The sequence below is a fragment of the Melanostigma gelatinosum genome, assembly GCF_949748355.1.
Source record: "Melanostigma gelatinosum genome assembly, chromosome: 10".
Lineage (NCBI taxonomy): Eukaryota > Metazoa > Chordata > Actinopteri > Perciformes > Zoarcidae > Melanostigma > Melanostigma gelatinosum.
Genome location: NC_136643.1, coordinates 4,123,807 through 4,146,114, shown reverse-complemented (window position 1 = coordinate 4,146,114; position 22,308 = coordinate 4,123,807). Strand labels below are relative to the sequence as shown.

The following is a 22,308-nucleotide window of genomic DNA, read 5'->3' as shown; positions in this document are numbered from 1 at the left end:
TTAATCTGTGAGAAAGTGCTACGTACAGCGGAATTCCCCCTCCCTGTTTTTAACTCAGAGGAAGTTTGCTGTTTTGTCCTTCTGGGTAGAGGTTGCAGGGAGGCTATTTTGGGAGTGTATTTCACTGATTAAAGGCAAACTTGTGTTTTTTTGGAAGACAAGAGTCCGCAGACTAAACACACTGAGAGACGGAGCAGATTTTCCTCAGCGAGAGCAGGATCCAGAGCTAGAGTGCGGTCATCTGTTGTTGGTCGTGTTTTTTTTTTATTTAAATTTTTTTTTAAATATTTATATAAATATTTTTTATTGAAAGACAATATTAAGACAATACATAGACATAACAACAAGAGGATGACAAGAACAGTGGGATAAAAGCCAGCAAATATCATAGAGTCAGTGTGTGTATGTGTGCGTGTGTGTGTGTGAGAATGTCCTTGAGCCTTTGGTCGTGTTTAACGTTCTCTGGTTAGAAATCAAAAGGGAACGTCAACACAGGAAGCGTGTCCAGAATATAAACACACGCACACACACACGTTACTAACAGTTCCCCGCTTCTGCAGATGAAACCAGTCCGTCCAACGTGTGGGACTGTAAGAACAGAGGGGTGAACGGCACCCAGAAGGGTCAGATTGTCTGGAGGCTGGAGCCCGGGCACTACTTTATGGAGCGTAAGTTACCACACAGAGTACCCTGACAATACTTTCATTGCATTCTTTCAAAATATTTTTCTTCACTTAGTATTTTGAAGCTTTTAATGATCAAAGATGTTAATGTTCTTCTGGAATAAAAGGTAAAAATGGTTTAAATAAGATCATGTTAAATCGTCAAAACACACAGAATCCTCAGTACAACTACTGTGTTATGGTCAGCAACAGGTAGATAACGTTTGCACTACTTCCACATCCCATAACTCTTTGCTGCTTCCTCTGCAGCTGAGACTAAGATCTGTTTCAAGTACTACCATGGAGTGAGCGGAGCCCTGAGAGCCACGACCCCCTGCATCACAGTGAAGAACCCTGCAGTCCTGGTCCGTGTGTGTGCGTGTGTGTGTGTGTGTGTCTGTGTGTGTGCGTGAGTGTGCATGCCTGCAGATATCTGCAGGACCAATTTGAGTTTGAGACTTTCCGATTGTGGACATTTTTGTTAAAAATGAGGACATTTTGTCCGGTCCTCACTTTAAGATAGACCTCCTGTGTTAGAGTTCGGGTTAGAATGGGGTTTAGGTTTAGATTAGGGTTTGGGTAAGGGTTGGGGTCAGGCAGTAGTAGTGATGGTTCGGGTTAGGGTAAGATGCTTCGGAATACAATATGTCACTGAGTGTTCTCACAAAGATAGAAGTGCAAGGTTGTGTGATTTTGGGTTTGGGATTAAGGCACTCTGAGTCCCAGGCTTGGTATTATCATCATGGTTAAAATGAGACATTAAGGATGAAGTTTATACCAAGTAATAGTAATGAGGTACAATTATTTCAAGATCTGATTGTTGCACGAATGTATAGAATTCTTTGAACACTGTTAGCAGTCCTGCAAAGTTCACATGATTTGTACATAATGGAGGTGGTTCAGGCAGACACCGACGTTTGTTTACTATGTTAAACCATGCGTGTACCAATGAGCAGTGCATCCTCGCTGCCTCCTTTCACTACAGATGATTCCCTCCACCTGCCAAGTTGTCTCCTGTATTAGCATTTAGATTCCAGTGAATTTAGTCGGACAGACACACAGATGTGTGTGAGCACGAGTGTGACGTTGTCTGTTCCCCCCTCAGGTGGAGGGCCTGGCAGAGCAGGTGGGCATCGAACATCCGCGAAAACTGATCAGCTTTACTTTGACAGGTGAGTTGAGAGGTTTGCGTGTTGAAACTGCTGTTCAGATTATTTTTGTCGCGTAATCGTTCTCAATAACAAACCGAAAAAGAAATCTGGAGTCGACAGCTGTAAGTCAATTTACCAAAGCCTTCAAAAACACTGACAGACTTTTGTCTTTTAGCTGAGTGATGTAATCTCCTCCTCATGTTTGTCTCACAGTCCTCCGGGGGAAAGCGAGAGTAAACATTAAAAGCTGGCTTCAGGAAACACAGTGATCTCGGAATTTAAAGAGGTGCTTTCCCGACGGAGAAATACATGGAATGTTATCAGTTTTCTAAAGAAGTCGGTTGGTATCACCATCTTTTAATAAGACGTAAACAGGAAAACGACAGCAGTCACATGTCCACTACAGCTTGTTTTAATTATCTGTTGCAACAGAAGCTTTCAGCTGTTTTATCAGCCGCCAGCTCTAATAGTTACCATTCTTCCAGATGAAAACATTACTAAACCAGCAGGGAGTTCATGCCCTAGTGCTCTGGTGCAGTTGTGGAGTAGTCAGAGGCTTAGAGGAAGGGGCTATAACATGACGAAGACATTCAAGGTTCATTTGTTGTCATTATTGAACACAACGAAAAGGCAGGTGTAGCCCATTTTCTACAGAAGACAAACATGACAAACTAAACAATTGCATTCAAAGAAATACTTGGATCAGGAGGAACGCAAACAGCAGCAACAAAACAATTCTCTGGTCAATATGGCCGACATATTCACATTAAAAATTCAAAATCAGGGAACATCGTCCATCACATTTGAATTGTTTGTGCACTAAACATGATTGATGTAAACGGAGTCACCCTCCTCTCGTCCAGCCGTCTCTGCTGCGGTCAGCCAGTCAAGTGCTGCTTGACCCTGGACGCCACGATAGAGCAAGGTCTCTGTAGAGATGTGGACACAGTAACCGACCCCCTGTTGCTGGGTTAGCCTGAAATCAAACATTAGCCAGGTAGTGGAGCAGCCTTAGGTCTTAGCTGGGTTAGCTTAGCTTCACACGGCTCTCCTCCCTGGGGCAGTCGACCCATTGATTTCAGTGGTGTTGGTCAGGCCGGTCTTGCCGGGTCGTGGACCTTTGGCAGTGATCGTCTCCAGTTCCACTCCCGACAAATTCATCCAATCCCCACACTTTCTTCTCCGATGTTGATTGACTGTATTGTCTGTATTCTGTCATATGTCATAAGCACTCCAGTGATAAACGCAAAAAAGTCAACAAATTAAGACAAAAATGCAGCAAAATCCATGAGAGCTGCCAGCCATAGCATTTATATGCCCTGCCTTTGCCATAGCATCTCGTCACCCGAAGCAACCGTCTTCTGTTTGTCATTATGCATCCAATGCTTTGCTCGATGACCAAATATTATTATTATCTGCAAAACCACTGACAGTCCCATCTGTCTCAGCTGTACTTTGTGTTCAGTTGTGCTAGTTAGCAAATGTTAGCGTGCTAACATGCTAAACATCAGCATGTTGACGCGATCATAGTATTTACCCCTCTCCTCTTCACAAGCCTGCTGTCACTAACGCGTTGCCACAGATCTGCGTGCCACCGGCCTGAAGAAGGGAATGTTTTTCAATCCGGACCCGTACCTGAAGATGTCCATCCACCCAGGGAAGAGGAGCGTCTTCCCTATCTTCAGCCACCACGGACAGGAGCGGCGATCGGCCATCATCGCCAACACCACCAACCCCGTCTGGCATGGAGAGGTGACGTTTTTATTGGGCTTCAAATACACCGCACTGCACCACGACACTGAGCATGCTTTTTCACATACACAGAGGATGTGTTTATACACTCGTTCACACACATTCTCTTTCAAACAGATATACTAGCCACACAAAGTACTGAGTGTCTATGTCTGTCTGCCTCTCTGCAGAAGTACACGTTTGTGGCACTAATGACGGACATCCTGTACATCGAGGTGAAGGACAAGTTTGCGAAAAGTCGACCGATCATCAAGCGCTTCCTCGGTCAGCTCACCATCCCCGTGCAGCGGCTTATCGACAAAATACCGGGGTAGGTGAAACGCAGGTTCCCACACACAGACGGAACATACACTATGTGCGCTCCATGTAACTTCAGTTCAGTCAGAAGGACAGATGTTAGGACTTGAATTTGACGTGTGCAATGTCACAGATGTCATGGTGTTTCTCTGTCCAGAGTCCAGCCTGTGAGCTTCCCCCTGTGTCGCCGCCTGCCTACTGAACATGTAAGCGGCAATTTGCAGTTCAAAGTGGAGCTCACGTCGACTGGGCCTGACGGTAAATCAATCGGTCTTTAAATTGAGTGGGTTTTCTTGAAATTTGTCTTTTCCAACATGGAAACACAACCTGTTGTGCTCCTGCAGGTGCCTCTCCTGAGTCTATCATTGGCCTCTCTCCCATGAATGGAGCTCCAGGGACTCCGTCCGATGATGAGGACCTGCCCCACCATCTTCCAGGGCTGGTCTCTTCGGGCCCTTCTCCCACCGGCTCCCAGGGCTCCCACAGCATGTGGGAAGGCGGGGCCACGGCCTACCCAGCAAAGGACCTGCCTTTTGTTGGATCCCGGGCTAGATTTGTGGAGCACGAGAGCCTGTCTTGCCACGAAATGCTCCAGAGGTCACTCAGCGAGGGCCTGGATGCTATCGAGGCCCCCAAAGGCCCCGGTGAGAGGCCCCTGGGTGCGGCCTCGCCCAGACTGCGCTCCAGCTTCCCAACTCACACAAGGCTCAGCGCCATGTTGCACATTGATTCTGACGAGGACGACGAGAGGTCCGGGGCCAATGACATCATTCCGGTGCCGCTGTCACCGCTGCTGATGAATGGAGAACCTCCAGACAACGGCGGCCTCGATGAAGATGACCCGTTTCCCGAGTTCCAGCAGGGGCCAGGGCGGCTGGAGCCCTCAGTGCTGGAGGAGGAGCCCGAGGGCGCGGGCGGTGCGACAGAAGACGAGCCCCCTGAGACGGAAGTGGCCCTGGAGGTGGGGGCAGGTCTGGACTTGGAGGATGTTTTGGAGCCGGACGTCTTCTCCGAAGTGGAGGAAGCTCCTTTCACAGAGGCTGTATCCCATAATGCCGTGCCAGAGGGGGACGTGCACGAGGAAGGAAGGGGGCCTGGCGAGGACCCCTCCTCAGAGATTGACACCTACTCCATGGCAACAGCCCCGCAGACGGTCTTCTCATCGTCAGAGAGCTGCCCAATCACAGTGACGACTGCTGTGGTGAGTTCATTTTCCTTATATGGTCACGACCCGTGATTCATCTTGTGTCTTTTGTCAAATGTCACCATACCATTTCTTAATCTTCTTTATCTCTGAGTGGATGTGAAGCCACAGTCCACTCTGCGGTGGCTGAGTGTCATTACTGTCCCCACAGTGCACACATTCTACGGAGCAGCAGTCTCCACTGGGTCCTAGCCCCAGCTGTGTTCGTGTGACAGGGCACCATAACAATCTGCCAAAGCACCATCATGCCACGTTTAAGTGATCTGTATCCACTTTTCATAGAGGTTTTTCAGACAAATGCTCGATGATTGTTGTTTTCTTTGCATTTGCGCCTAAGCACCGATGCGTATTAGCATAGTGTTGACCATTTCTCAGCTTTCTTGTTGTTGCCTTGGTGACGGCCTCTTGTTGTGAGCTGCTATTGTAGTTGACTGACTATTTTGGACCAGTAGGTGTGAATGCCCTGCATAACAATGTAGCTGAGATTCACGTACATCAGCATGAAATCCTGTCTATAATCTACAATAATTATCATTGTGTCTGTTGTTTTCCCACACTATTATACTTTTATTCTGTAGGAAGCGGAGGAGGGAGCAGAGACGGCCATAGATCCGGGGGGAGACGTCGTTTCCGGAACCCCACCAACCAATCACGCCGTAGACGACGAAGGGGGCGGGCAGGTCGCCATCGCCGAGGCTGCAGGAGAAGCCCCCCGGCCCAGCGAGCCAGCGGTGGTCAAGGAGATCAGCGTGAGGAGGCTGAGCCTGCAGGCTAAGGGGGGCGTGGCTGAAAGACGGGCAGGGGAGGAGGCGAAGCCGCACGAAGAGGCCAGCTCCGCTGATTCAGAGCAAGCCACCACAGACACAGATGGAGAGGAAGGTACTCAACCATAGATGGACCCAGTGTTTTTTGCAGAGGACATTTTTTGAATTCCTACAAAAAATGTTTGCTTAAAAGTTCACTGAACAGTAAGTGCCATTCACACAATATTTCTTACCATTTTCATCGCATTAATACAAAATCTGTCTTTTGTATGTTTCCGTGTTCAGGCAATCACGTTAACGGCCATCTTGTTCGTTCGCTTCCTACTGTGCGTCATGACATCCACCGATACCAACGTGTGGACGAGCCTCTACCCCCCAGTGAGTGTGTGTGTGTCTGCATGCACCGTGTCTTTGTGTTAATGCATCTGTGTTTGTATGTGTATGTGTCTATGTAGTACTGAATGACCCTGACTAAAAACTACCACAAACTAATTCCAAATTCCCTAAAGAATGACTATTAACCCGGCGATTTGTTACTCCATGATGAGAAGTGTTGGAAAGAGGACGTGAATACAATGATCTGAGGTTTTGCATTTAGTTTTAGCCACACTAGAGGGACGCCAATGTCTGTCAGTCAATATATCGGTCTACCAAACCATAAATGGTTAAACAGAAGTTCATCCTCCCCAGAGGATAAATCCTAATGTCTTAAGTGATCCTTTGAATTTTCATCTCGTGCCACCATAACATTTTGAGTTGTATATCTTGACTAAATCTGGCACTGACATTCATGTCACGAGCATGTCTGTATACTTTCAGTTATCGTTTTGTTCATGCAAATTCTGGCACAAATACAGTACATCATGAAATAGATTTCTGACCTTAAAATAGAGTATATGTCTCACAACAGGGGTTGTATATGCTTTATATTCAGCTGTTGGTGTTATCATCTGTCATTAATCGTTGGCGGGTATTTATTTATACAGTTATGTCCCCCCGAGACATTAAACACCTACTGTGTATCAATTATTCATTTCCTTTCAGACTGGGAGGCTCGGATCGACAGCCACGGGAGGATCTTCTTCGTGGACCACGTGAACAGGACCACCACGTGGCAGCGTCCCACCGGACCTCCTGCCCCGCAGGGCCTGACCCGCTCCAACTCCATTCAGCAGATGGAGCAACTCAACCGCAGGTGGGCTTTGTGAAGAGAAATGTATTGCAATAACCGTCGTGTTTCTAAATGCCATTATTTAGAAGCATGGTTAGATGATGAGCAGGAGGCCCCTTGCATTGTAGCCCCTGCCTTCCGTGTATGAATGGGTGAATGAACATGTAGTGTTGAAGCGCTTTGAGTGGTCGGAAGACCAGAAAAGCGCTACACAATTACAGTCCATTTCCCATTTAAGAATTTATGCTTCATGAAAGACAGAAAAACAGTTAAAAGTTGCAAACTCTGATTGTAAGACTTTCAATAGAGAAATGAATGCAACTTTTTTTGCTCAAAATGCTTCCCTTTACGTCTTTGATTTGACTTCTAGTGAAACATGTTCAGTACATAGTTGTATTCATAAGTGTGCATTCTTTGCTAAAATAGTGCAAAACTCTACTTTCACCACAGTGACTTCATCTTAACTCTCGATCACAGGTACCAGAGCATCAGGAGGACCATAACCAACAGCGATCGGTCGGAGGAAAACCCCGTTGACCTGCCTCCTGAACCAGAGGGTGAACTGATGCCTCACTCCATTTCTGGTTGGTTTCATGAAACATATTACAGAAAAAACACACAAATTGAAAAAAATTTGAGGTGTCGTTCACAGGAATTCTGTACTCATTTTGAGAAAAAAACAAAACAATTTGCCCAATTAAATGATTCACCTCTTGAAAATTATTTGTCTCTTGAAATACTACGGTCTGATAAATGTGGTACACAACCGTCTCAGAATAGCGGTGGTATGTGGAGATGTTTTCTTTTATATCCCTGACGCATAATGCTGGATATGAAATGTTGACGATGAAATGATCTGCTTTCGTTAGCGTCTCGAGGTTTGACTAGTATGTGTTGATCTCGTTGCAGAATACCGACGAGAGAGTGCAGTCGCTCACTCCAGCGGTCGCTCGCGTCTCTCCCTGCTGCTGCAGTCCCCCAGCGCCAAGTTCCTGTGCAGCCCCGACTTCTTCACCGTGCTGCATTCGAACCCCGTCAGTCCTCCTCCGTCACCTTTGACCCTGTTCTCCTTTTATCTGTCTACATTCAAGCGGACACACTGTTCTCAAACACAGCATTCTGACTGATTTAATGTCCGAGTACTCATCACAGTCATGGGACTCAGATATAGTAACTGCTGCCTGAATGAATGCCACACAGCGCTACGCTTCAGTACAGTGGTGTAAGAGTGTAAGGCCCAGTGCTGTTGTTCAGCAGGAGTCACACAGAGTGCTGAAATAGTTAACCAGTGTGTCACATGCATTGAGCAATGACGGCAGTCATTTTCTCACTTACCTCCATTTGTACTTGGACATGCAGATAGTTTTGGTTTATGTGCAGTGCTGCTTTTAGGGGCAAATAGCAAAGAGCCAAAATGATCTGCATTGCTACATACAGGTGGTCACAAAATATGTGGCAATATAGGTCGTTAATAATGTTTTAAGATATGTTATAAAGGGTCTAAACATTTTTCTGTAAATTGTAAATTGGGTGACTTGATCATTTAAAACATTACTTTATTTGGGCTTTATACTTTATTTAAAAAAAAACTTTTTTAGACTAATTTAATTTAAAAAAAGACAAATGAATCCATAATTAAATGGATACTTTGCAGCCCTAGTGACTTCCAGTTTTTGAATGCTGACTAAAAACCATTTCAAACCTCCGTTAAATCAATTCAAAGTCTCCAGCGCCACATGGATATGATGGATGAGATCCATGACAGATGCACAGCAAAGTGACATTTGAACAATTTGAACGCCTTGCTGTATGCAGTATTGATCCTACACTAATCATGTTATGGCCGAGGATGTCTAGCATTTATTTCAAATGGTTCAAAAAAACATTAATCATTGGGAAAGATATTATCCACACCGTCTTCCATCTTGAACAATTGAAGTGAAATGAGCCCGGAGCTGCTCTCTAGTCTCTCTCCTGTCCCTCTCTGATGACCTCACCTCTCTGCCCTCTCTGCCCAGAGTGCCTACCGCATGTTTACGAGCAACACCTGCCTGAAGCACATGATCAGCAAGGTGCGTCGGGACGCCCATTACTTTGAGCGCTACCAGCACAACCGCGACCTCGTCACCTTCCTCAACATGTTCTCCAACAAGCAGCTGGAGCTTCCCCGCGGCTGGGAGATGAAGCACGACCATACCGGGAAGGTGTGTATGTGTTGACCTTCGACCTGGGATGACCCTGAAGTGCGTCCACTGATTGTAACCTCTGCTCAGCTGTCCAGTGGTCTTTGCTGCTGTTTTGTCTTTATAGTCCTCCCGTTGAGTGTACTGCATGTGAAGATGTGTTTCTGTGTGCACGTAGTGGACTTTATCCATGCCTGACCGCGGGTGTTCGCATCTCAATCCTCAGCCCTTCTTTGTGGATCACAACTGTCGCTCCACGACCTTCATCGACCCGCGGCTTCCCCTCCAGAGCTCTCGCTCCACCGGGCTGCTGGCCCACCGCCAGCACCTGAGCCGCCAGCGCAGCCACAGTGCAGGGGAGGTGAGAGACTAGCCACCGCTGCACCACTTGTCAACTTAAGACTAGGAGAGACACTGCGACGTTTAGAGAGGCCGGTTTGAAGGAGAAAAATGCTTTGTGAGCGTTATCCTGCTAGTTCACCAAGCAAGGGCATCAGTGCTGTTTCAGTACAACGCTAGTCCGATGGAAAAGAGTGAAACATTACCTCGTTTTGAAACAAAGCTGCTTTTGACTTAGTCCTTCTAGATATCCTCCTGTGTCCCCAGAATGACTGAAGAAAAGCTTCATAAACAGACCGTATGTCAAATATTTCATATCGTCACCTTCCTAAAATAATGGCCTCAGTCATTTTTTCAGGTTTTTCAGAAAACACAAAATAACACGGCCTAACACTGTTGAGTCTTGACATAGGCCAGGGATTCCCAAAGTGGGGTGCGCGCACCCCTGGGGGTGCGCGAGCTGCCTCTAGGGGGTGCGCGAGAGGAAAAGTGTAATGGCGGTCTGATGGTGTAATAATATTAAATATTTAAAAAAAATGTAATTTTAATTTAAAAACTGTCTGAAGCTATCAGTCGTAAAAGAGGAGAGGGACAGAGAGAGAGAGAGGAATTGGAGGCGAGGGGAACGGAGAGGTGCAGCACAGACAAATCGGGAGCACATCGGCCCATCGCGGAGTCAAGGTGAAAAAAGAGGAAACGAGAGTGAGCATCAGACTGGGAAAAAAAAGAGGAAATATGATGAAAAGTATCTGTGTCTGGGCTTCACTTGGATTGGCAACGCAGATTGCCCAAAGCCACAGTGCGTGGTGTGCAGTGAGGTTCTGGCTAACAGTCTGAAGCTCTTATTTACGTCGCCACCTGAACACCAAGCATGCCAGTGCAAGTCAAAAGCCCCTTACATTGTTTATATCCAAATTGGAGGAGTTACAAAACAGCCAAAAACAACTGCAGTCTCATTCATGTGTTGGTCTATAAATGACGCACTACGGGCTTCATATCTGGTTACAGAATAGCGAGAAAGGGGCTACCGCACACAATCGCCGAAGACGTGAGCTTGCCAGCTGCCAGAGAGATGGTGGAATGTATGATTGGGGAGAAAGAAGCAAAAAAGTTGGACATGATCCCGGTGTCCAACAACACTGTGTCGCGCCGCATCGATGCTTTGTCCGAAGACATCCTGGCTGCATTAGTCGCTCATTAATTGTAAATTAAATGTGATAATCTGCCTCTGAGCCTGTGCGTGTGTCCTCGCATCCGTATTGCTCTTTAAAAGTGACGCCTTGTGTCACTGAAAGTTATTGAAACTTTGTTGCAGTGTTTCAGGGCGTTTTCACACCTTCAGTTCGTTTGCTTTGTTGCAGTTGCTCCTTTGTTCGGTTTGTGTTCACACTGCAACATTTAACAGCGGACTAAATCTTGTAAACAAATGCCACGCGCGAGCAAACTGTTCTCTCATTGGTCCGATTCTTATGCGGCTATGAAGGCTTAAAAGGCTCTGTTGCTTCTTTTTTTTTTTTTATTATTAAGGGGGGGGGGTGCGCGAACCCAGTCGGGATGTAGAAGGGGGTGCGCGGCCTAAAAAGTTTGGGAACCGCTGACATAGGCCATTATATACAGGGGTAGAATAGCATGATCTGTTCATCTGAGGATGTCGGCGATTTTACCTGAGGTGGCCAGCGTCATAAGGAGATGATTTAGGCAACAAAATCATTTTTGTGAAAAAATGACTTAGGCCATTATTTTAGGAAGGTGACGATATGTTGACAGGTTGCTCCTATCTTGTTGCCACTCATCTCTTCTAAAGCTCTGTGTATGTATGTAGGAATGACAGCATCACTCAGTCACTATAAACTCTAGGGGCCATGGCGAACAAGAGGCCTTTGTTGCCTCTTGAATCTCTAAAAACCACAACGTTATTGGTTTTAGTTGTCTGGTTATGGTAATAGTTTTGGAAAGGTCTCCTGTGTATTGATAGTAACACAGCAGGGAATGTTTAGAATAATTCAAATTAAGGGCTTTGTAGCATTTCTGATATTTGAGATCGGTTAAAAACCTTTTTATTACAGAAAATTACAAATCTGACATGCCTGTTAAACAATGAAAAGGACCAGCTCTAGTTTGACTTCTAGGCTTTAAATAGTTTTCTCTCCAGTGTTTATGACTCAAGAATAGGTGAAAAAAAGAGTTTTTGCCAGGATCATCTTTCATCATGTTTTCTTCTGAAAGAGGTAAAAAAGAGGGTGAGTTATTTGTTTTGAATTGTCAGAGTCAAGTGTTCGTTGTTACATTATTGATTTTTGGCCACAAGAGGCTGAAGTGCACCACTCTCGCCCAAGAGGACTAAAAGCATTCACGTTTTCTTCATGGTGAGTTTTAATTTACATAACTTGCTAGAACACAATATATGTAGCTTGTGTATAGAGTGCACGGATCAATTAGGACTCACCTGAACGAAAACATGATTTTTTCCCCGTGCTATTTAGAACACTTCAGCCTCTTGTGGCCGACATTAGTATTGCAACAACAAACACATCGAAATGATCCTGACATAAACAATCACGGGCCAAAACCTGTGTCCCAGATATGATTTGTTTTAAGGACCTTAGAAAGATTATCCAGGCAAAGCCTTTTTTCAACTGTCCAACGGAAGTCATAAACACTGGAGAGAAAACAATTTAGATCAGACTTGAAATAAATAACCAATCATTTTTTTGTAGTGTTTTTTCCGTAGCTTTCTGATATACACAACAGTCATCTGAAATCTTCAATACTGTGCTGACTGTGATACCTATTTTTAAAACCAATACAGAATATATGCAAGGTCATTTTTATACAACGTTTTGCTTGGGAGACTGTAAATCTATGTGGTATGCTATGGAAAATGGTTGGCAGACACATAAGAAATAAGAAGTGTAGTTAAGGGGCGAGACCATGCTAAAGTGACGGGTATCCTGACAGGCAGACCGGTCTCAGAACTAGGATGCGACCTGAACTGTAGTGTGTCCTTTTGTCACAGGTGGTGGACGACTCTCGCCAAGCCAACCCGCCCATCATGCCCCGCCCGTCCAGCACCTTCAGCGGCTCCAGTCGAAGTCAGTACCACGATGTGGTGCCTGTGGGTAGGTCAGGCAGAATCAAAATGTGCGCATGCAACAGTGTGACCAAGCAGACACAGATATAAATACACATTCCTCATTTTACTTCCAGCCTACAATGACAAGATAGTGGCGTTTCTACGGCAAACCAACATCGTCGAGATCCTGCAGGAAAGGCAACCCGAACTCGCCAGGAATCACTCGCTCAAGTATGCCTCTCGCTCTCTCTGTTTTCCTCTCCCTTTCCTCCCCATCATTGCGCGCTCTCTCTCTCTCTCTCTCTCTCTCTCTCTCTCTCTCTCTCTCTCTCGCTCGCTCGCTCGCTCGCTCGCTCGCTCTCACATCCAACACCTCCATTATCATCATCAGTCAAACTAAACACACAGTTAACCTTTAATCCAAATGGATTGTGTCACTTTACCTGCTGCTGTGTGTGTGTGTGTGTGTGTGTGTGTGTGTGTGTGTGTGTGTGTGTGTGTGTGTGTGTGTGTGTGTGTGTGTGTGTGTGTGTGTGTGTGTGTGTGTGTGTGTGTGCGCGCAGGGAGAAGGTGCAGTTTATTCGCAGTGAGGGAGTCACAGGGCTGGCTCGTCTCTCTAGCGACGCTGACCTCGTCATGCTGCTTAGGTGAGTGCTGTTCATGTGCGTTTGTGTGGCGGGGTGGCGGACTGATTAATGGACACTTGTCAAAAAACAAAGAAGATAACCAGCTGGCTCCACCACTTCCAGGAATACAAGTTTAATTTGATCCACCTATGCTGATACTATGCTGTTCTAAGATGTAGGATTTCTACATGTCTGTTCCTCTCTGACTGTGTTCCGCGTGTGTTCCTCTCTCTCGTCTCCAGCCTATTTGAGGAGGAGGTGATGTCATATGTGCCGCCATTGCTCCACCCAAATTACTGCCTCTCGTCTCCTCAGAGCTCCCCTGGTAAGTGTCTGTCTCGCTCTGTCTGCAGCCACTTTATTGGCATGATACGCCTTTACTCGTCTTTATTAAGTTCTGTCTCTTTATTACATTTCACGCCTTCCGCCGTGAGGTTTGGTTTACATTGTATACTAAATAAAAGAAACAATTTCACAGTACATTCCTATGTAACACAAGTTGATGTCAGGCTAATATAAAACATTAATACACTAAGACACAAAAGACGTGCTTTACATGGACACTCACATTCTCTCTTCTTCCCACAACCTCGACACACATGCACACTTAGTTTGCTGTCCTCTAGTCCCCTCAAGTCCTCAAAGGTGCTAAATTCAGAGCATATCTCTGATTGAGGGAGAGGCCCTTTTCACAGCAGCCATTGTGAAATGTCATTGTAGGGTAAGCACAGGTGTGATGAATTAGTTATGGCCTTGTTCCATTCAGGTTGGCCAGAGCCCTGGTGCATCCTGACTCACTGGAATGACTGTGACACACTAATTATAATGGGACCATAATTAACATGATGTGTTTACCCTGTGATTACATGTCAAATTGGCTGCTGTGAAATGGGCCAATTGCCTCCACACGGCTCTCAACATGGCAGCGGCTGAGCCGGCTGTCAGCGGCAAACAGCTGGACCGTTTACAAAAACAAAGCACAGATTCATGGAACCTTTGGGCGTCGGAAGCGATTCATCCTGGTACACGTAAGGCCCACTCCGTGAGCAGGACTCAACTATCTGGGTCAATATGCCACTTGCAGAGGAATTTATTGCTTTAATCGACTACATTTACCCTGATTGGACATCTACATGAAAGGTGGCAACTTTTTCCTTTTTAAGTAGTTGACACATACACAAACGCACGCTTCCTCTCTTTAGTGCCGGTGTGTTTGTCCTCCTGTGCACACTCTATCTATACTGAAGCTACCGCTAATCTTGAACTATTCAACCAAAACACAGACAGATGAAGAGATGTGTCTCTGTGTATCTCTCCAATCAATGACAGCTACAACAGTCTGATGCAAAATCACAATCCAGGATTAACCTGCATACAGCACTCCAATTCCCAGATTTAGTTTTTCCTTACCCGTTCAGGCTGAAGCTTTCGATCATCCGAATTTCATTTTATCTCAATCTCCCTTTCTCTGTTTTCCCTTTTTTTTCGACCCATCTCTGCCTCCCTTTCTTTGTCTGTTTCCCACTCCGACTACCGTTGTCCTTTTTCTTTCTCCCTGTCCTTTCTTTCTCTGTGTGTGTCTCTCTCTCTCTCTCTCTCTCTCTCTGTCCTCTCTCTCTTTCTCTCATATTTATATCTCAGGCACCCAGCGAGCCAATGCCCGCGCTCCTGCTCCCTATAAGCGTGATTTTGAGGCTAAACTGAGGAACTTCTATCGAAAGCTGGAGACCAAAGGTTATGGACAGGGACCGGGAAAAGTCAAGTAGGTTTAAACCCAACATTCGAAAAGAGATGAATGTGTGCATTGCCAGAGCAATTAAAACATGAGTTTGCAGATTCATCTGGGTCCAGTCAAAGTAAAAACTCCTTTTATCTTTAAATTCTGATGGAAAACAGTAAAACACTCGTTTATACTCATACTGATGCTCCTCTCACAGCTCATCTCTGCCCGTTGTCGTCTGTTTACATTTTTCCGTCGTTGCTCTAATTGGTTTTAGGTTTATCCAATTGAACCGTAAGCCCCCTCCCTCGCTGCTACTCCGTCAAGCTGTTACCATGGAGTCCACACTGTCACTAACCCTTCCTGAAGGAATATGATCTAAATTTGGGAAAAACGAAATATCACACAGAAGCAGACAGAAGGGTCTATGATGTGTATTTGAAGGCTTGAAGGTTTGGCTGTGAAAACAGGTTAAAGAGATAGAGATAGAAGCAAAGCCTACAGATCACAGTGTAAAAGCGTAGCCAGTCTATGGAGCAGGCCTGGATTGCTGTCAGACCCTGGTCAGAGCTGGCTGATGCTACGCTGTGATTGGCCAGTCTGCGTTCGAGGGGCGGAACATAGTGAAGGGTCAGTTGTGGACCTCTTGGATATCAAAAGATCTGAGAGATTACAGACTCATTAGAATTTGTGATTTGGTTTAGGGTAGGTTCCGGTCAGGGTCAATTTTATTGGCTTTATTGTCAAATTCAAAATAGTAGTCTATTAAGTTAATCATGACCGTTGTGTAGATACAAAATATTGTTAGAATTATAATGTTCACGGGTCTAATACCAATAAATCTGTGTGTGTGTGCGTGTGTGTGTGTTCTCCCAGACTCATCATACGCAGGGACCACCTCCTGGAGGACGCCTTTAACCAAATCATGTGTTACTCCCGTAAAGACCTGCAGCGGAGCAAACTTTACGTCAGCTTTGTGGGCGAGGACGGGTGAGAAAGACGCATTCCCAATGAACTTCCTCAACATGCTTTAGACAGTGCACGTGTGTGGTGTGTGAATTCAACTGTTGTTGATCCAGGGACGTCTTAATGAGTGCTTTCACCATGTACAATTCCACACACACACATCTGTCAACAGCCCGGTAAATCCACAGTGTACTCGTTAAAAGGCAGCTAGAAATGCACCACATGGAATACTCAATAAGTAGGGTTACTGTAAACAGAGATGAGAGGCAGCACCTACACTGTGTTTTTCAGTGACTGATATTATATCCTTTGTTATCAGATAACTGTATTGTATCCTTTTCTTGTTGCAAATGCACAAGAACCGATGGTTATGCGGGTGTATCGTTAAAATCATGACCACCAGATTTAGCTGAGACTGTTGTCTCCACCAGTAATTTCAGGAGAACAACATAACATTCTAACACATTCTCATTCCCAACTGGTCACATACAGACACTAAGTCAGTGGCCTCTTTAGCATCATTTGTCAACGTGCAGCGGAGTCCGATTTACATCTGATCCAGGCGGCAACCTCCGGTGTTGAAAAGTGAAGCCAATGCAGAAGTGTCCGAAACTTGCATTCTTTCTAATGGGCATCAGGGGGCGACTTCTCTCTTGATTTATTATCTCAGTGAACATTGTAAACATGAGTTTATGGTCTCAATCTCTAGTTTCAAGTATTCGTTAATACGGCATGATGTTCATTTAGTGAATGAACAATAAAGCAGGGTATGCTTTAGGGCGGGGCTACCTGGTCTCTACGTCACTCCTCCACAGTCCAAATATGGTCACGTCCGTTCATTGGTTGCAAAAAAACAAGATGGCAACAGACGAAATGCCGATCAAACCAATGGGTGACGTCATGACGACTCCGTCCACTACTTATATACAGTCTATGGTCTGATCAGGCTGCCATATTTGACAAGATGGGAGTGAGAATGGGTTGAAAATGTACTGATTTCATTTCCCTACTGACATGCTTGTGTATTTCATTGTGTGACGACTGCAGGCTGGACTACAGTGGGCCCTCCAGAGAGTTTTTCTTCCTGGTGTCCAGAGAACTGTTCAACCCGTACTACGGCCTGTTTGAATACTCGGCCAATGACACGTACACTGTCCAGATCAGCCCCATGTCTGCCTTTGTAGACAACCACCACGAATGGTGAGGCCTCCATATATGTATGTGTCTATATGCCGTATCAGTCTGTCTGACGTATGCTTGTTGTTAGTCTGCTGCTGTGCTGACTGTAAAGTGTCCGTCTTGTCCAGCTCTGACTGCTGTGCGCCGGTCCCAAAATAGAAGTCATCTGCGGGGTGCTGCGTGGAAATTTGGATCAGCAATTTGTTGGCTCACCAGTCAATTTTGCCTCAGTGACAGTGATTGGATGGACGGATGGATGGATGATCAGACTGATGAATGGATGGGCAGACAACTAGACAGGAAAACAATAATATGACTGGATGAAGATGAAAGCAACATTAATTCAAGTCTTCAGGGGTTTGTTTGTCACGCTGGACAAACCTAATGGTTCTCATCACATTGAAGAATGTCAAGTCAATATGTCTGACGTTAGAGTCCTCAAGACAGACAGGACAGAAACACCATCCCTGCTGGTTCAGCTGGTCTCTGTGCTACAGACTCAATGCATTGTTCTCACAGTAAATCTTTTGGGGGGGGGGGGGGGGGGTATTTATTGTCAGAAACAATGTCACCATCTGGTGCATCCTCAGTTGGAAAGTGAACTTCAAATTTCACTTCAGCTCGTTAAATACTATATGAAACAATAGACGAAACAAGTACACGCGAGCAGACTAACTTCCACAATGTTAATGCATCCGCAGAGAGAAGATTCAAAATCAATCTGCTACGTTACGCTCGTTCTGTCGACACCTGACAGATTGAACTCCCTCCATCTTGTGCTCAAAGCAGGCCTTACTAAACACCCGGTGGGAACAATCATTTGAAGGGATGATTTAGCCTCTATTTTCTGCGTCTAGGTTTCGCTTCAGTGGGCGCATCCTGGGCCTGGCCCTCGTCCATCAGTACCTGCTGGATGCCTTCTTCACCCGGCCCTTCTACAAGGGGCTTCTTCGCATGTAAGTCCCTCAGCCCGCTTCCCTCTGACTTCCTAATTCCACACCAGCCTGCAGGGCCCCAGCGCTTCCAATCAGATCCCCCTCACTAACTCTATAAGGCCGTGCTGAGAATGAAAGTGTTTCAGTCAGATCCTCTCAGCCAGCAGCTGGCAGTAGGAGCAGCATCCTTATTAATAGCTTTGTCCAAACAACATCAAACCCTGCCAAATGTCTGCACTAAGGACAGATGTTTATGCAATAAAAAGGGTTCTTAACCTCTTCACTGACATGGATCCTTTCCTGGCTCCACATTATGATACAGACGAGCATTTATTAAGCAAATATAAATGTGTTTTAGATTGTAATACAAGTCACATACAGTAGTTTCTCATGACTATACATAAATATTTCATGCTGCATTACAAGAGAATGTGCAAAAAGTATTTCCTGCAATGGGGCTAAAAAAACAAACCGATAAAAACCAGATATTCGTCATTTTCATGTTTCTTTCTGTATAAAACGTAATCCAGGCGATTTACCAAAATGAAAAAAAATATATAAGCTAAGAAAGGGCAATAAATAGCTAACTCACTGTCTCCATAGCAACACTAAGCTTCCTGTTTACATCTATAAATGCTGTGATGTGAATAGTGATGGGGAAATATCAACATATATTAAAGGACAAAGGAGTTCTAATAGTGAGTGTCAACTTCATGAAAATCAGCTTTTATTGATTTGCACATCAGCACATTAAATGTACATATATATATATATATATTTATTTATAAATATATATATTTATAAATATATATATTTGTAAATATATATATATATATATATATATATTTGTATATATATATATATATATATATTTATATTTATAAATGAATGTAGTATAACAAAATGCTTTTATTTATTGCCTGTGTCCTGGTAAGCATCTCACATCCCTCCTAACTAAGATGTAACAACCCGAGTGGATTATCCTGATACATAATACATTCGGATCAAACCTATTTTCCTGCCATGCATCAGGCTGTGTCTCACATTTGACTATCTTTGAGGACAGCTGTCTTGCGCTATTGTGCTTGGGCTAATTAACCTTTTAACCTCCCTGCTTACAATCAGCCATGGTTCATGAGTAGGGCAACCCATCAGTGCCTTGTTGACCTCTCTGCAAGCTCCGCCTTACCTCTGCCTGTGTTCACGCAGCCCATGTGACCTGAGTGACCTGGAGTTCCTGGACGAGGAGTTCCACCAGAGCCTGCAGTGGATGAAGGACAACGACATCGAAGACATGCTGGACCTCACCTTCACTGTGAACGAGGAGGTCTTTGGACAGGTGTGTGTGAGGGATTGAATAAGAGGAGTCTTCTTGCATTTCTTCATTAAATGTGTGACTGCAGCCTGGTGAAAACACATCCGTATTCAAGACTGCAATGTCTGCATGTGATTGTGCAGATCACCGAGAGAGAGCTGAAGCCGGGCGGGGCTGGTATCCCTGTGTCAGAGAAGAACAAGAAGGAGTACATCGAGCGCATGGTCAAGTGGCGCATAGAGCGAGGAGTGGCCCAGCAGACGGAGAGCCTGGTCCGAGGCTTCTATGAGGTACAGCACATGATTAATGAGGCTGTGAGTGTAAAAGGGCGATAAGTATGATTTTTCTTCTTTATAGCACATTATGGCTATAATACACTCTATAGGTAAGGATGGGACGATGTAGGATTTTATTGCTGTTCGCGATTAAAACCCTCCCAATAAGTTGATCGCTAGTAATCACGGCAGAGAAGTAAACAATAGAGCCTGATATTAAATTACAGGAATTATCATTTAAGAGGCTCACAGATTCTTTTTAAATGTATCCTTTATTGACGCAGCGGGACCTCATGATTTATGATCACTTTATTTAAGAGTTTGTTTTTCACTAAAACAGATGTGTGTCTGTGATGCAACAGTTTGTTTGTCAGCTAAATGTAAGGTAAAGTGACCGCAGTGTGTTTTAGTGCTATTTTTAACTCGTTTCGATGATTGTCGAGATCATATTGTGAATTGTAATTATTTTGGCCGGGAAAATGGTGACAGGATTGATCACTGGCGATGACGTCGTGGGATTTCTTCTTTTCTTTGAGCAACAACAAGCAACTGGTGTCACAATACTGTTCAACTAGAAAGACTTGAAACAGTTATTAGTTTCTGTAAACTACAGAGAATGTTGAGATTTGTGTGCAGTGCACAGTTTGGCTCTAATGTGAGGTTAGCGTTTCAAAGTGCACCAAGAGCGGACTGTAATCTGGACTGGCGCCATTATTCTGCTTCTTCCTCGTGTGTTTTCCTAACTGGTACAAACCCAACCCCTGCTTAAGTCCGTTGCCTGGCAGGAGGACAGATTACCGGGTCTTTGTGAGTTTACAGGCCTCTCGTTTCATCAACAAATCAAATCCAACATTTACCGGAAACAAATCGGTATTGTTCATCCTCCTGCCATCTGCGTCAGTGTGTATATCTTCACATGAGGATCTACTGGCTTAGTCAGTGCTCTGAAATTGATCAAACAATGTGATGTACAGTATGTGGGAAGACTTTGATAAATCAGAGGCTGCACCAGTATGTTATTCCATCTAATCATCCGTCTGTCTGTGAGGTGGTGGATGTGCGACTGGTGTCAGTGTTTGACGCCAGGGAGCTGGAGCTGGTGATTGCAGGCACGGCAGAGATCGACCTGGCAGACTGGAGAAACAACACTGAGTACAGAGGAGGTACGTAGAGACGGAGGCAGCGGAGCGGACACGTAGATGGAAGTGTTGACAGCGACGGGAGAAAACGTACAAAGTCATACGCAGTGTATACACTGTCTCATGTTCTAGTGACACAGTCGTCCACAACTTGAAGCTGCATGTGTGCAACCAGTCACCTTGTGTTCTGAGCGGGAGGGGGGGGGGGGGGGGGGTTAGATAGATGTTCTCAGTGCTGAGTGATTGCTGAGGGGGATTTTCTCCTTCACAGGAAACCCAGAAATCTGACCTGACCTCTGGGGAGATGTAAGACGAAATGACACGGCGAATGTAGATGCGTGGGCGGGTTTTTCCCCAGGACGTAAAGGGAAGCCAGTACAGCGCAGACGCATGCATGAGTGAACTGGAGTCCTTTTTAACATCATGTCTGCAGCCGGTGGATGATGATGAATCAAATCGATTGCACTAGTTTATAGGGCTCGTACCACACAGCAACTTTTGCAGTCAGGGGTCACAACACACTTGACACAAGTCAGAAACTCTGAAGGAAATCTGGTTAAGTGTATTAAACTGGCGAGATAGCCAGCTACTTACATGAACCTACCTACTGCAGAGGCCCAAGCCACTGCAGTGATGGGAGTGAGGCAGGCCCACTCACGTCAAATGGTTTGGCCCACTTTAGGGGTGTCTGACATGAATATGGGAAATATATTGTAATATTTCAGTACGATTAAAGGTAAGAAGGATAGTTTCGTGTTTCGAAACCCTCTGACCTGTTGTTTTGACCACTTTTGGGGGTGTCCAGGTCTTAGGGGGGTCAGAGCCCTCCCCCATACCCCCTGTAATTCAAACCCTTTTTCTGTTCATCTAAAAAGGTAACATATTGTATAAATCCCTGTAATGTTTGCTGCTCTCACATTAACCACTCACTACACAATCAATAGTGATTCTTGAGTTTGAGAAATATTTCCATTAGCTATTCAACAACCGTATGAGGTTGTTGATATTAACTGTAATGCACTGTATAATGAGCACTTGGTGGAGTGATTGCTATTTCATTATTGTGATTCATATTGTGTACAGCACAAGCATGCAAGCGCCAGTGTCCAAACCATTGACAAGAGATCACATTAAAAGGCTTTTTAAGGGTCTGGCCAATACAGTTGAGAAGCCGCCAGCAGCCGAGAGACAAGAGAGCTCAAACCGACAATCGGCCATGACTCAGTGTGAGGACCTTTTAATAGAGGAATCGACTGAGACGGACCAAACCGCTCCGGCCATTAAACATTAAAACGATGGCGCCCGCTCCAAAATCACAGAGGGGAAGTAGAGAGATGGAAGGAGGACGGGTGAGTGAGGAACAGGGGACGAGAAGCCTTATTTGATATTCATCTCACTCATGCACCATCATCGTCTATCTCTCCCCCCCAGGTTACCATGACAACCACATAGTGATTCGCTGGTTCTGGGCAGCTGTGGAGAGGTTCAACAATGAGCAGAGGCTGAGACTACTGCAGGTACAGCACGCGGGTGACCGAATGCACTCGGGCTGCCCCC

At 45.2% G+C, this 22,308-nt stretch overlaps 1 protein-coding gene across 1 annotated transcript in view; it reads left to right on the top strand.

The window, feature by feature from the left end:
- Window positions 1-22,308, top strand: part of hecw2a (HECT, C2 and WW domain containing E3 ubiquitin protein ligase 2a) — a gene marked incomplete at its 5' end in the record, with an annotated part of 28,638 nt that overhangs the window by 4,734 nt on the left and 1,596 nt on the right. Inside the window, 26 exons of the mRNA XM_079276774.1 lie at window positions 561-668; window positions 933-1,027; window positions 1,768-1,834; window positions 3,396-3,565; window positions 3,736-3,875; window positions 4,020-4,120; window positions 4,207-5,063; window positions 5,645-5,945; window positions 6,116-6,208; window positions 6,875-7,025; window positions 7,479-7,585; window positions 7,911-8,035; window positions 9,020-9,205; window positions 9,411-9,545; window positions 12,540-12,642; window positions 12,731-12,827; window positions 13,160-13,243; window positions 13,465-13,547; window positions 14,864-14,984; window positions 15,819-15,932; window positions 16,956-17,108; window positions 17,945-18,043; window positions 19,232-19,361; window positions 19,481-19,627; window positions 20,661-20,775; window positions 22,183-22,268. Of these exons, the coding sequence (XP_079132900.1) occupies window positions 561-668; window positions 933-1,027; window positions 1,768-1,834; window positions 3,396-3,565; window positions 3,736-3,875; window positions 4,020-4,120; window positions 4,207-5,063; window positions 5,645-5,945; window positions 6,116-6,208; window positions 6,875-7,025; window positions 7,479-7,585; window positions 7,911-8,035; window positions 9,020-9,205; window positions 9,411-9,545; window positions 12,540-12,642; window positions 12,731-12,827; window positions 13,160-13,243; window positions 13,465-13,547; window positions 14,864-14,984; window positions 15,819-15,932; window positions 16,956-17,108; window positions 17,945-18,043; window positions 19,232-19,361; window positions 19,481-19,627; window positions 20,661-20,775; window positions 22,183-22,268 (3,968 nt within the window). The remainder of the gene's footprint in view (window positions 1-560; window positions 669-932; window positions 1,028-1,767; window positions 1,835-3,395; window positions 3,566-3,735; window positions 3,876-4,019; window positions 4,121-4,206; window positions 5,064-5,644; window positions 5,946-6,115; window positions 6,209-6,874; window positions 7,026-7,478; window positions 7,586-7,910; window positions 8,036-9,019; window positions 9,206-9,410; window positions 9,546-12,539; window positions 12,643-12,730; window positions 12,828-13,159; window positions 13,244-13,464; window positions 13,548-14,863; window positions 14,985-15,818; window positions 15,933-16,955; window positions 17,109-17,944; window positions 18,044-19,231; window positions 19,362-19,480; window positions 19,628-20,660; window positions 20,776-22,182; window positions 22,269-22,308) is intronic.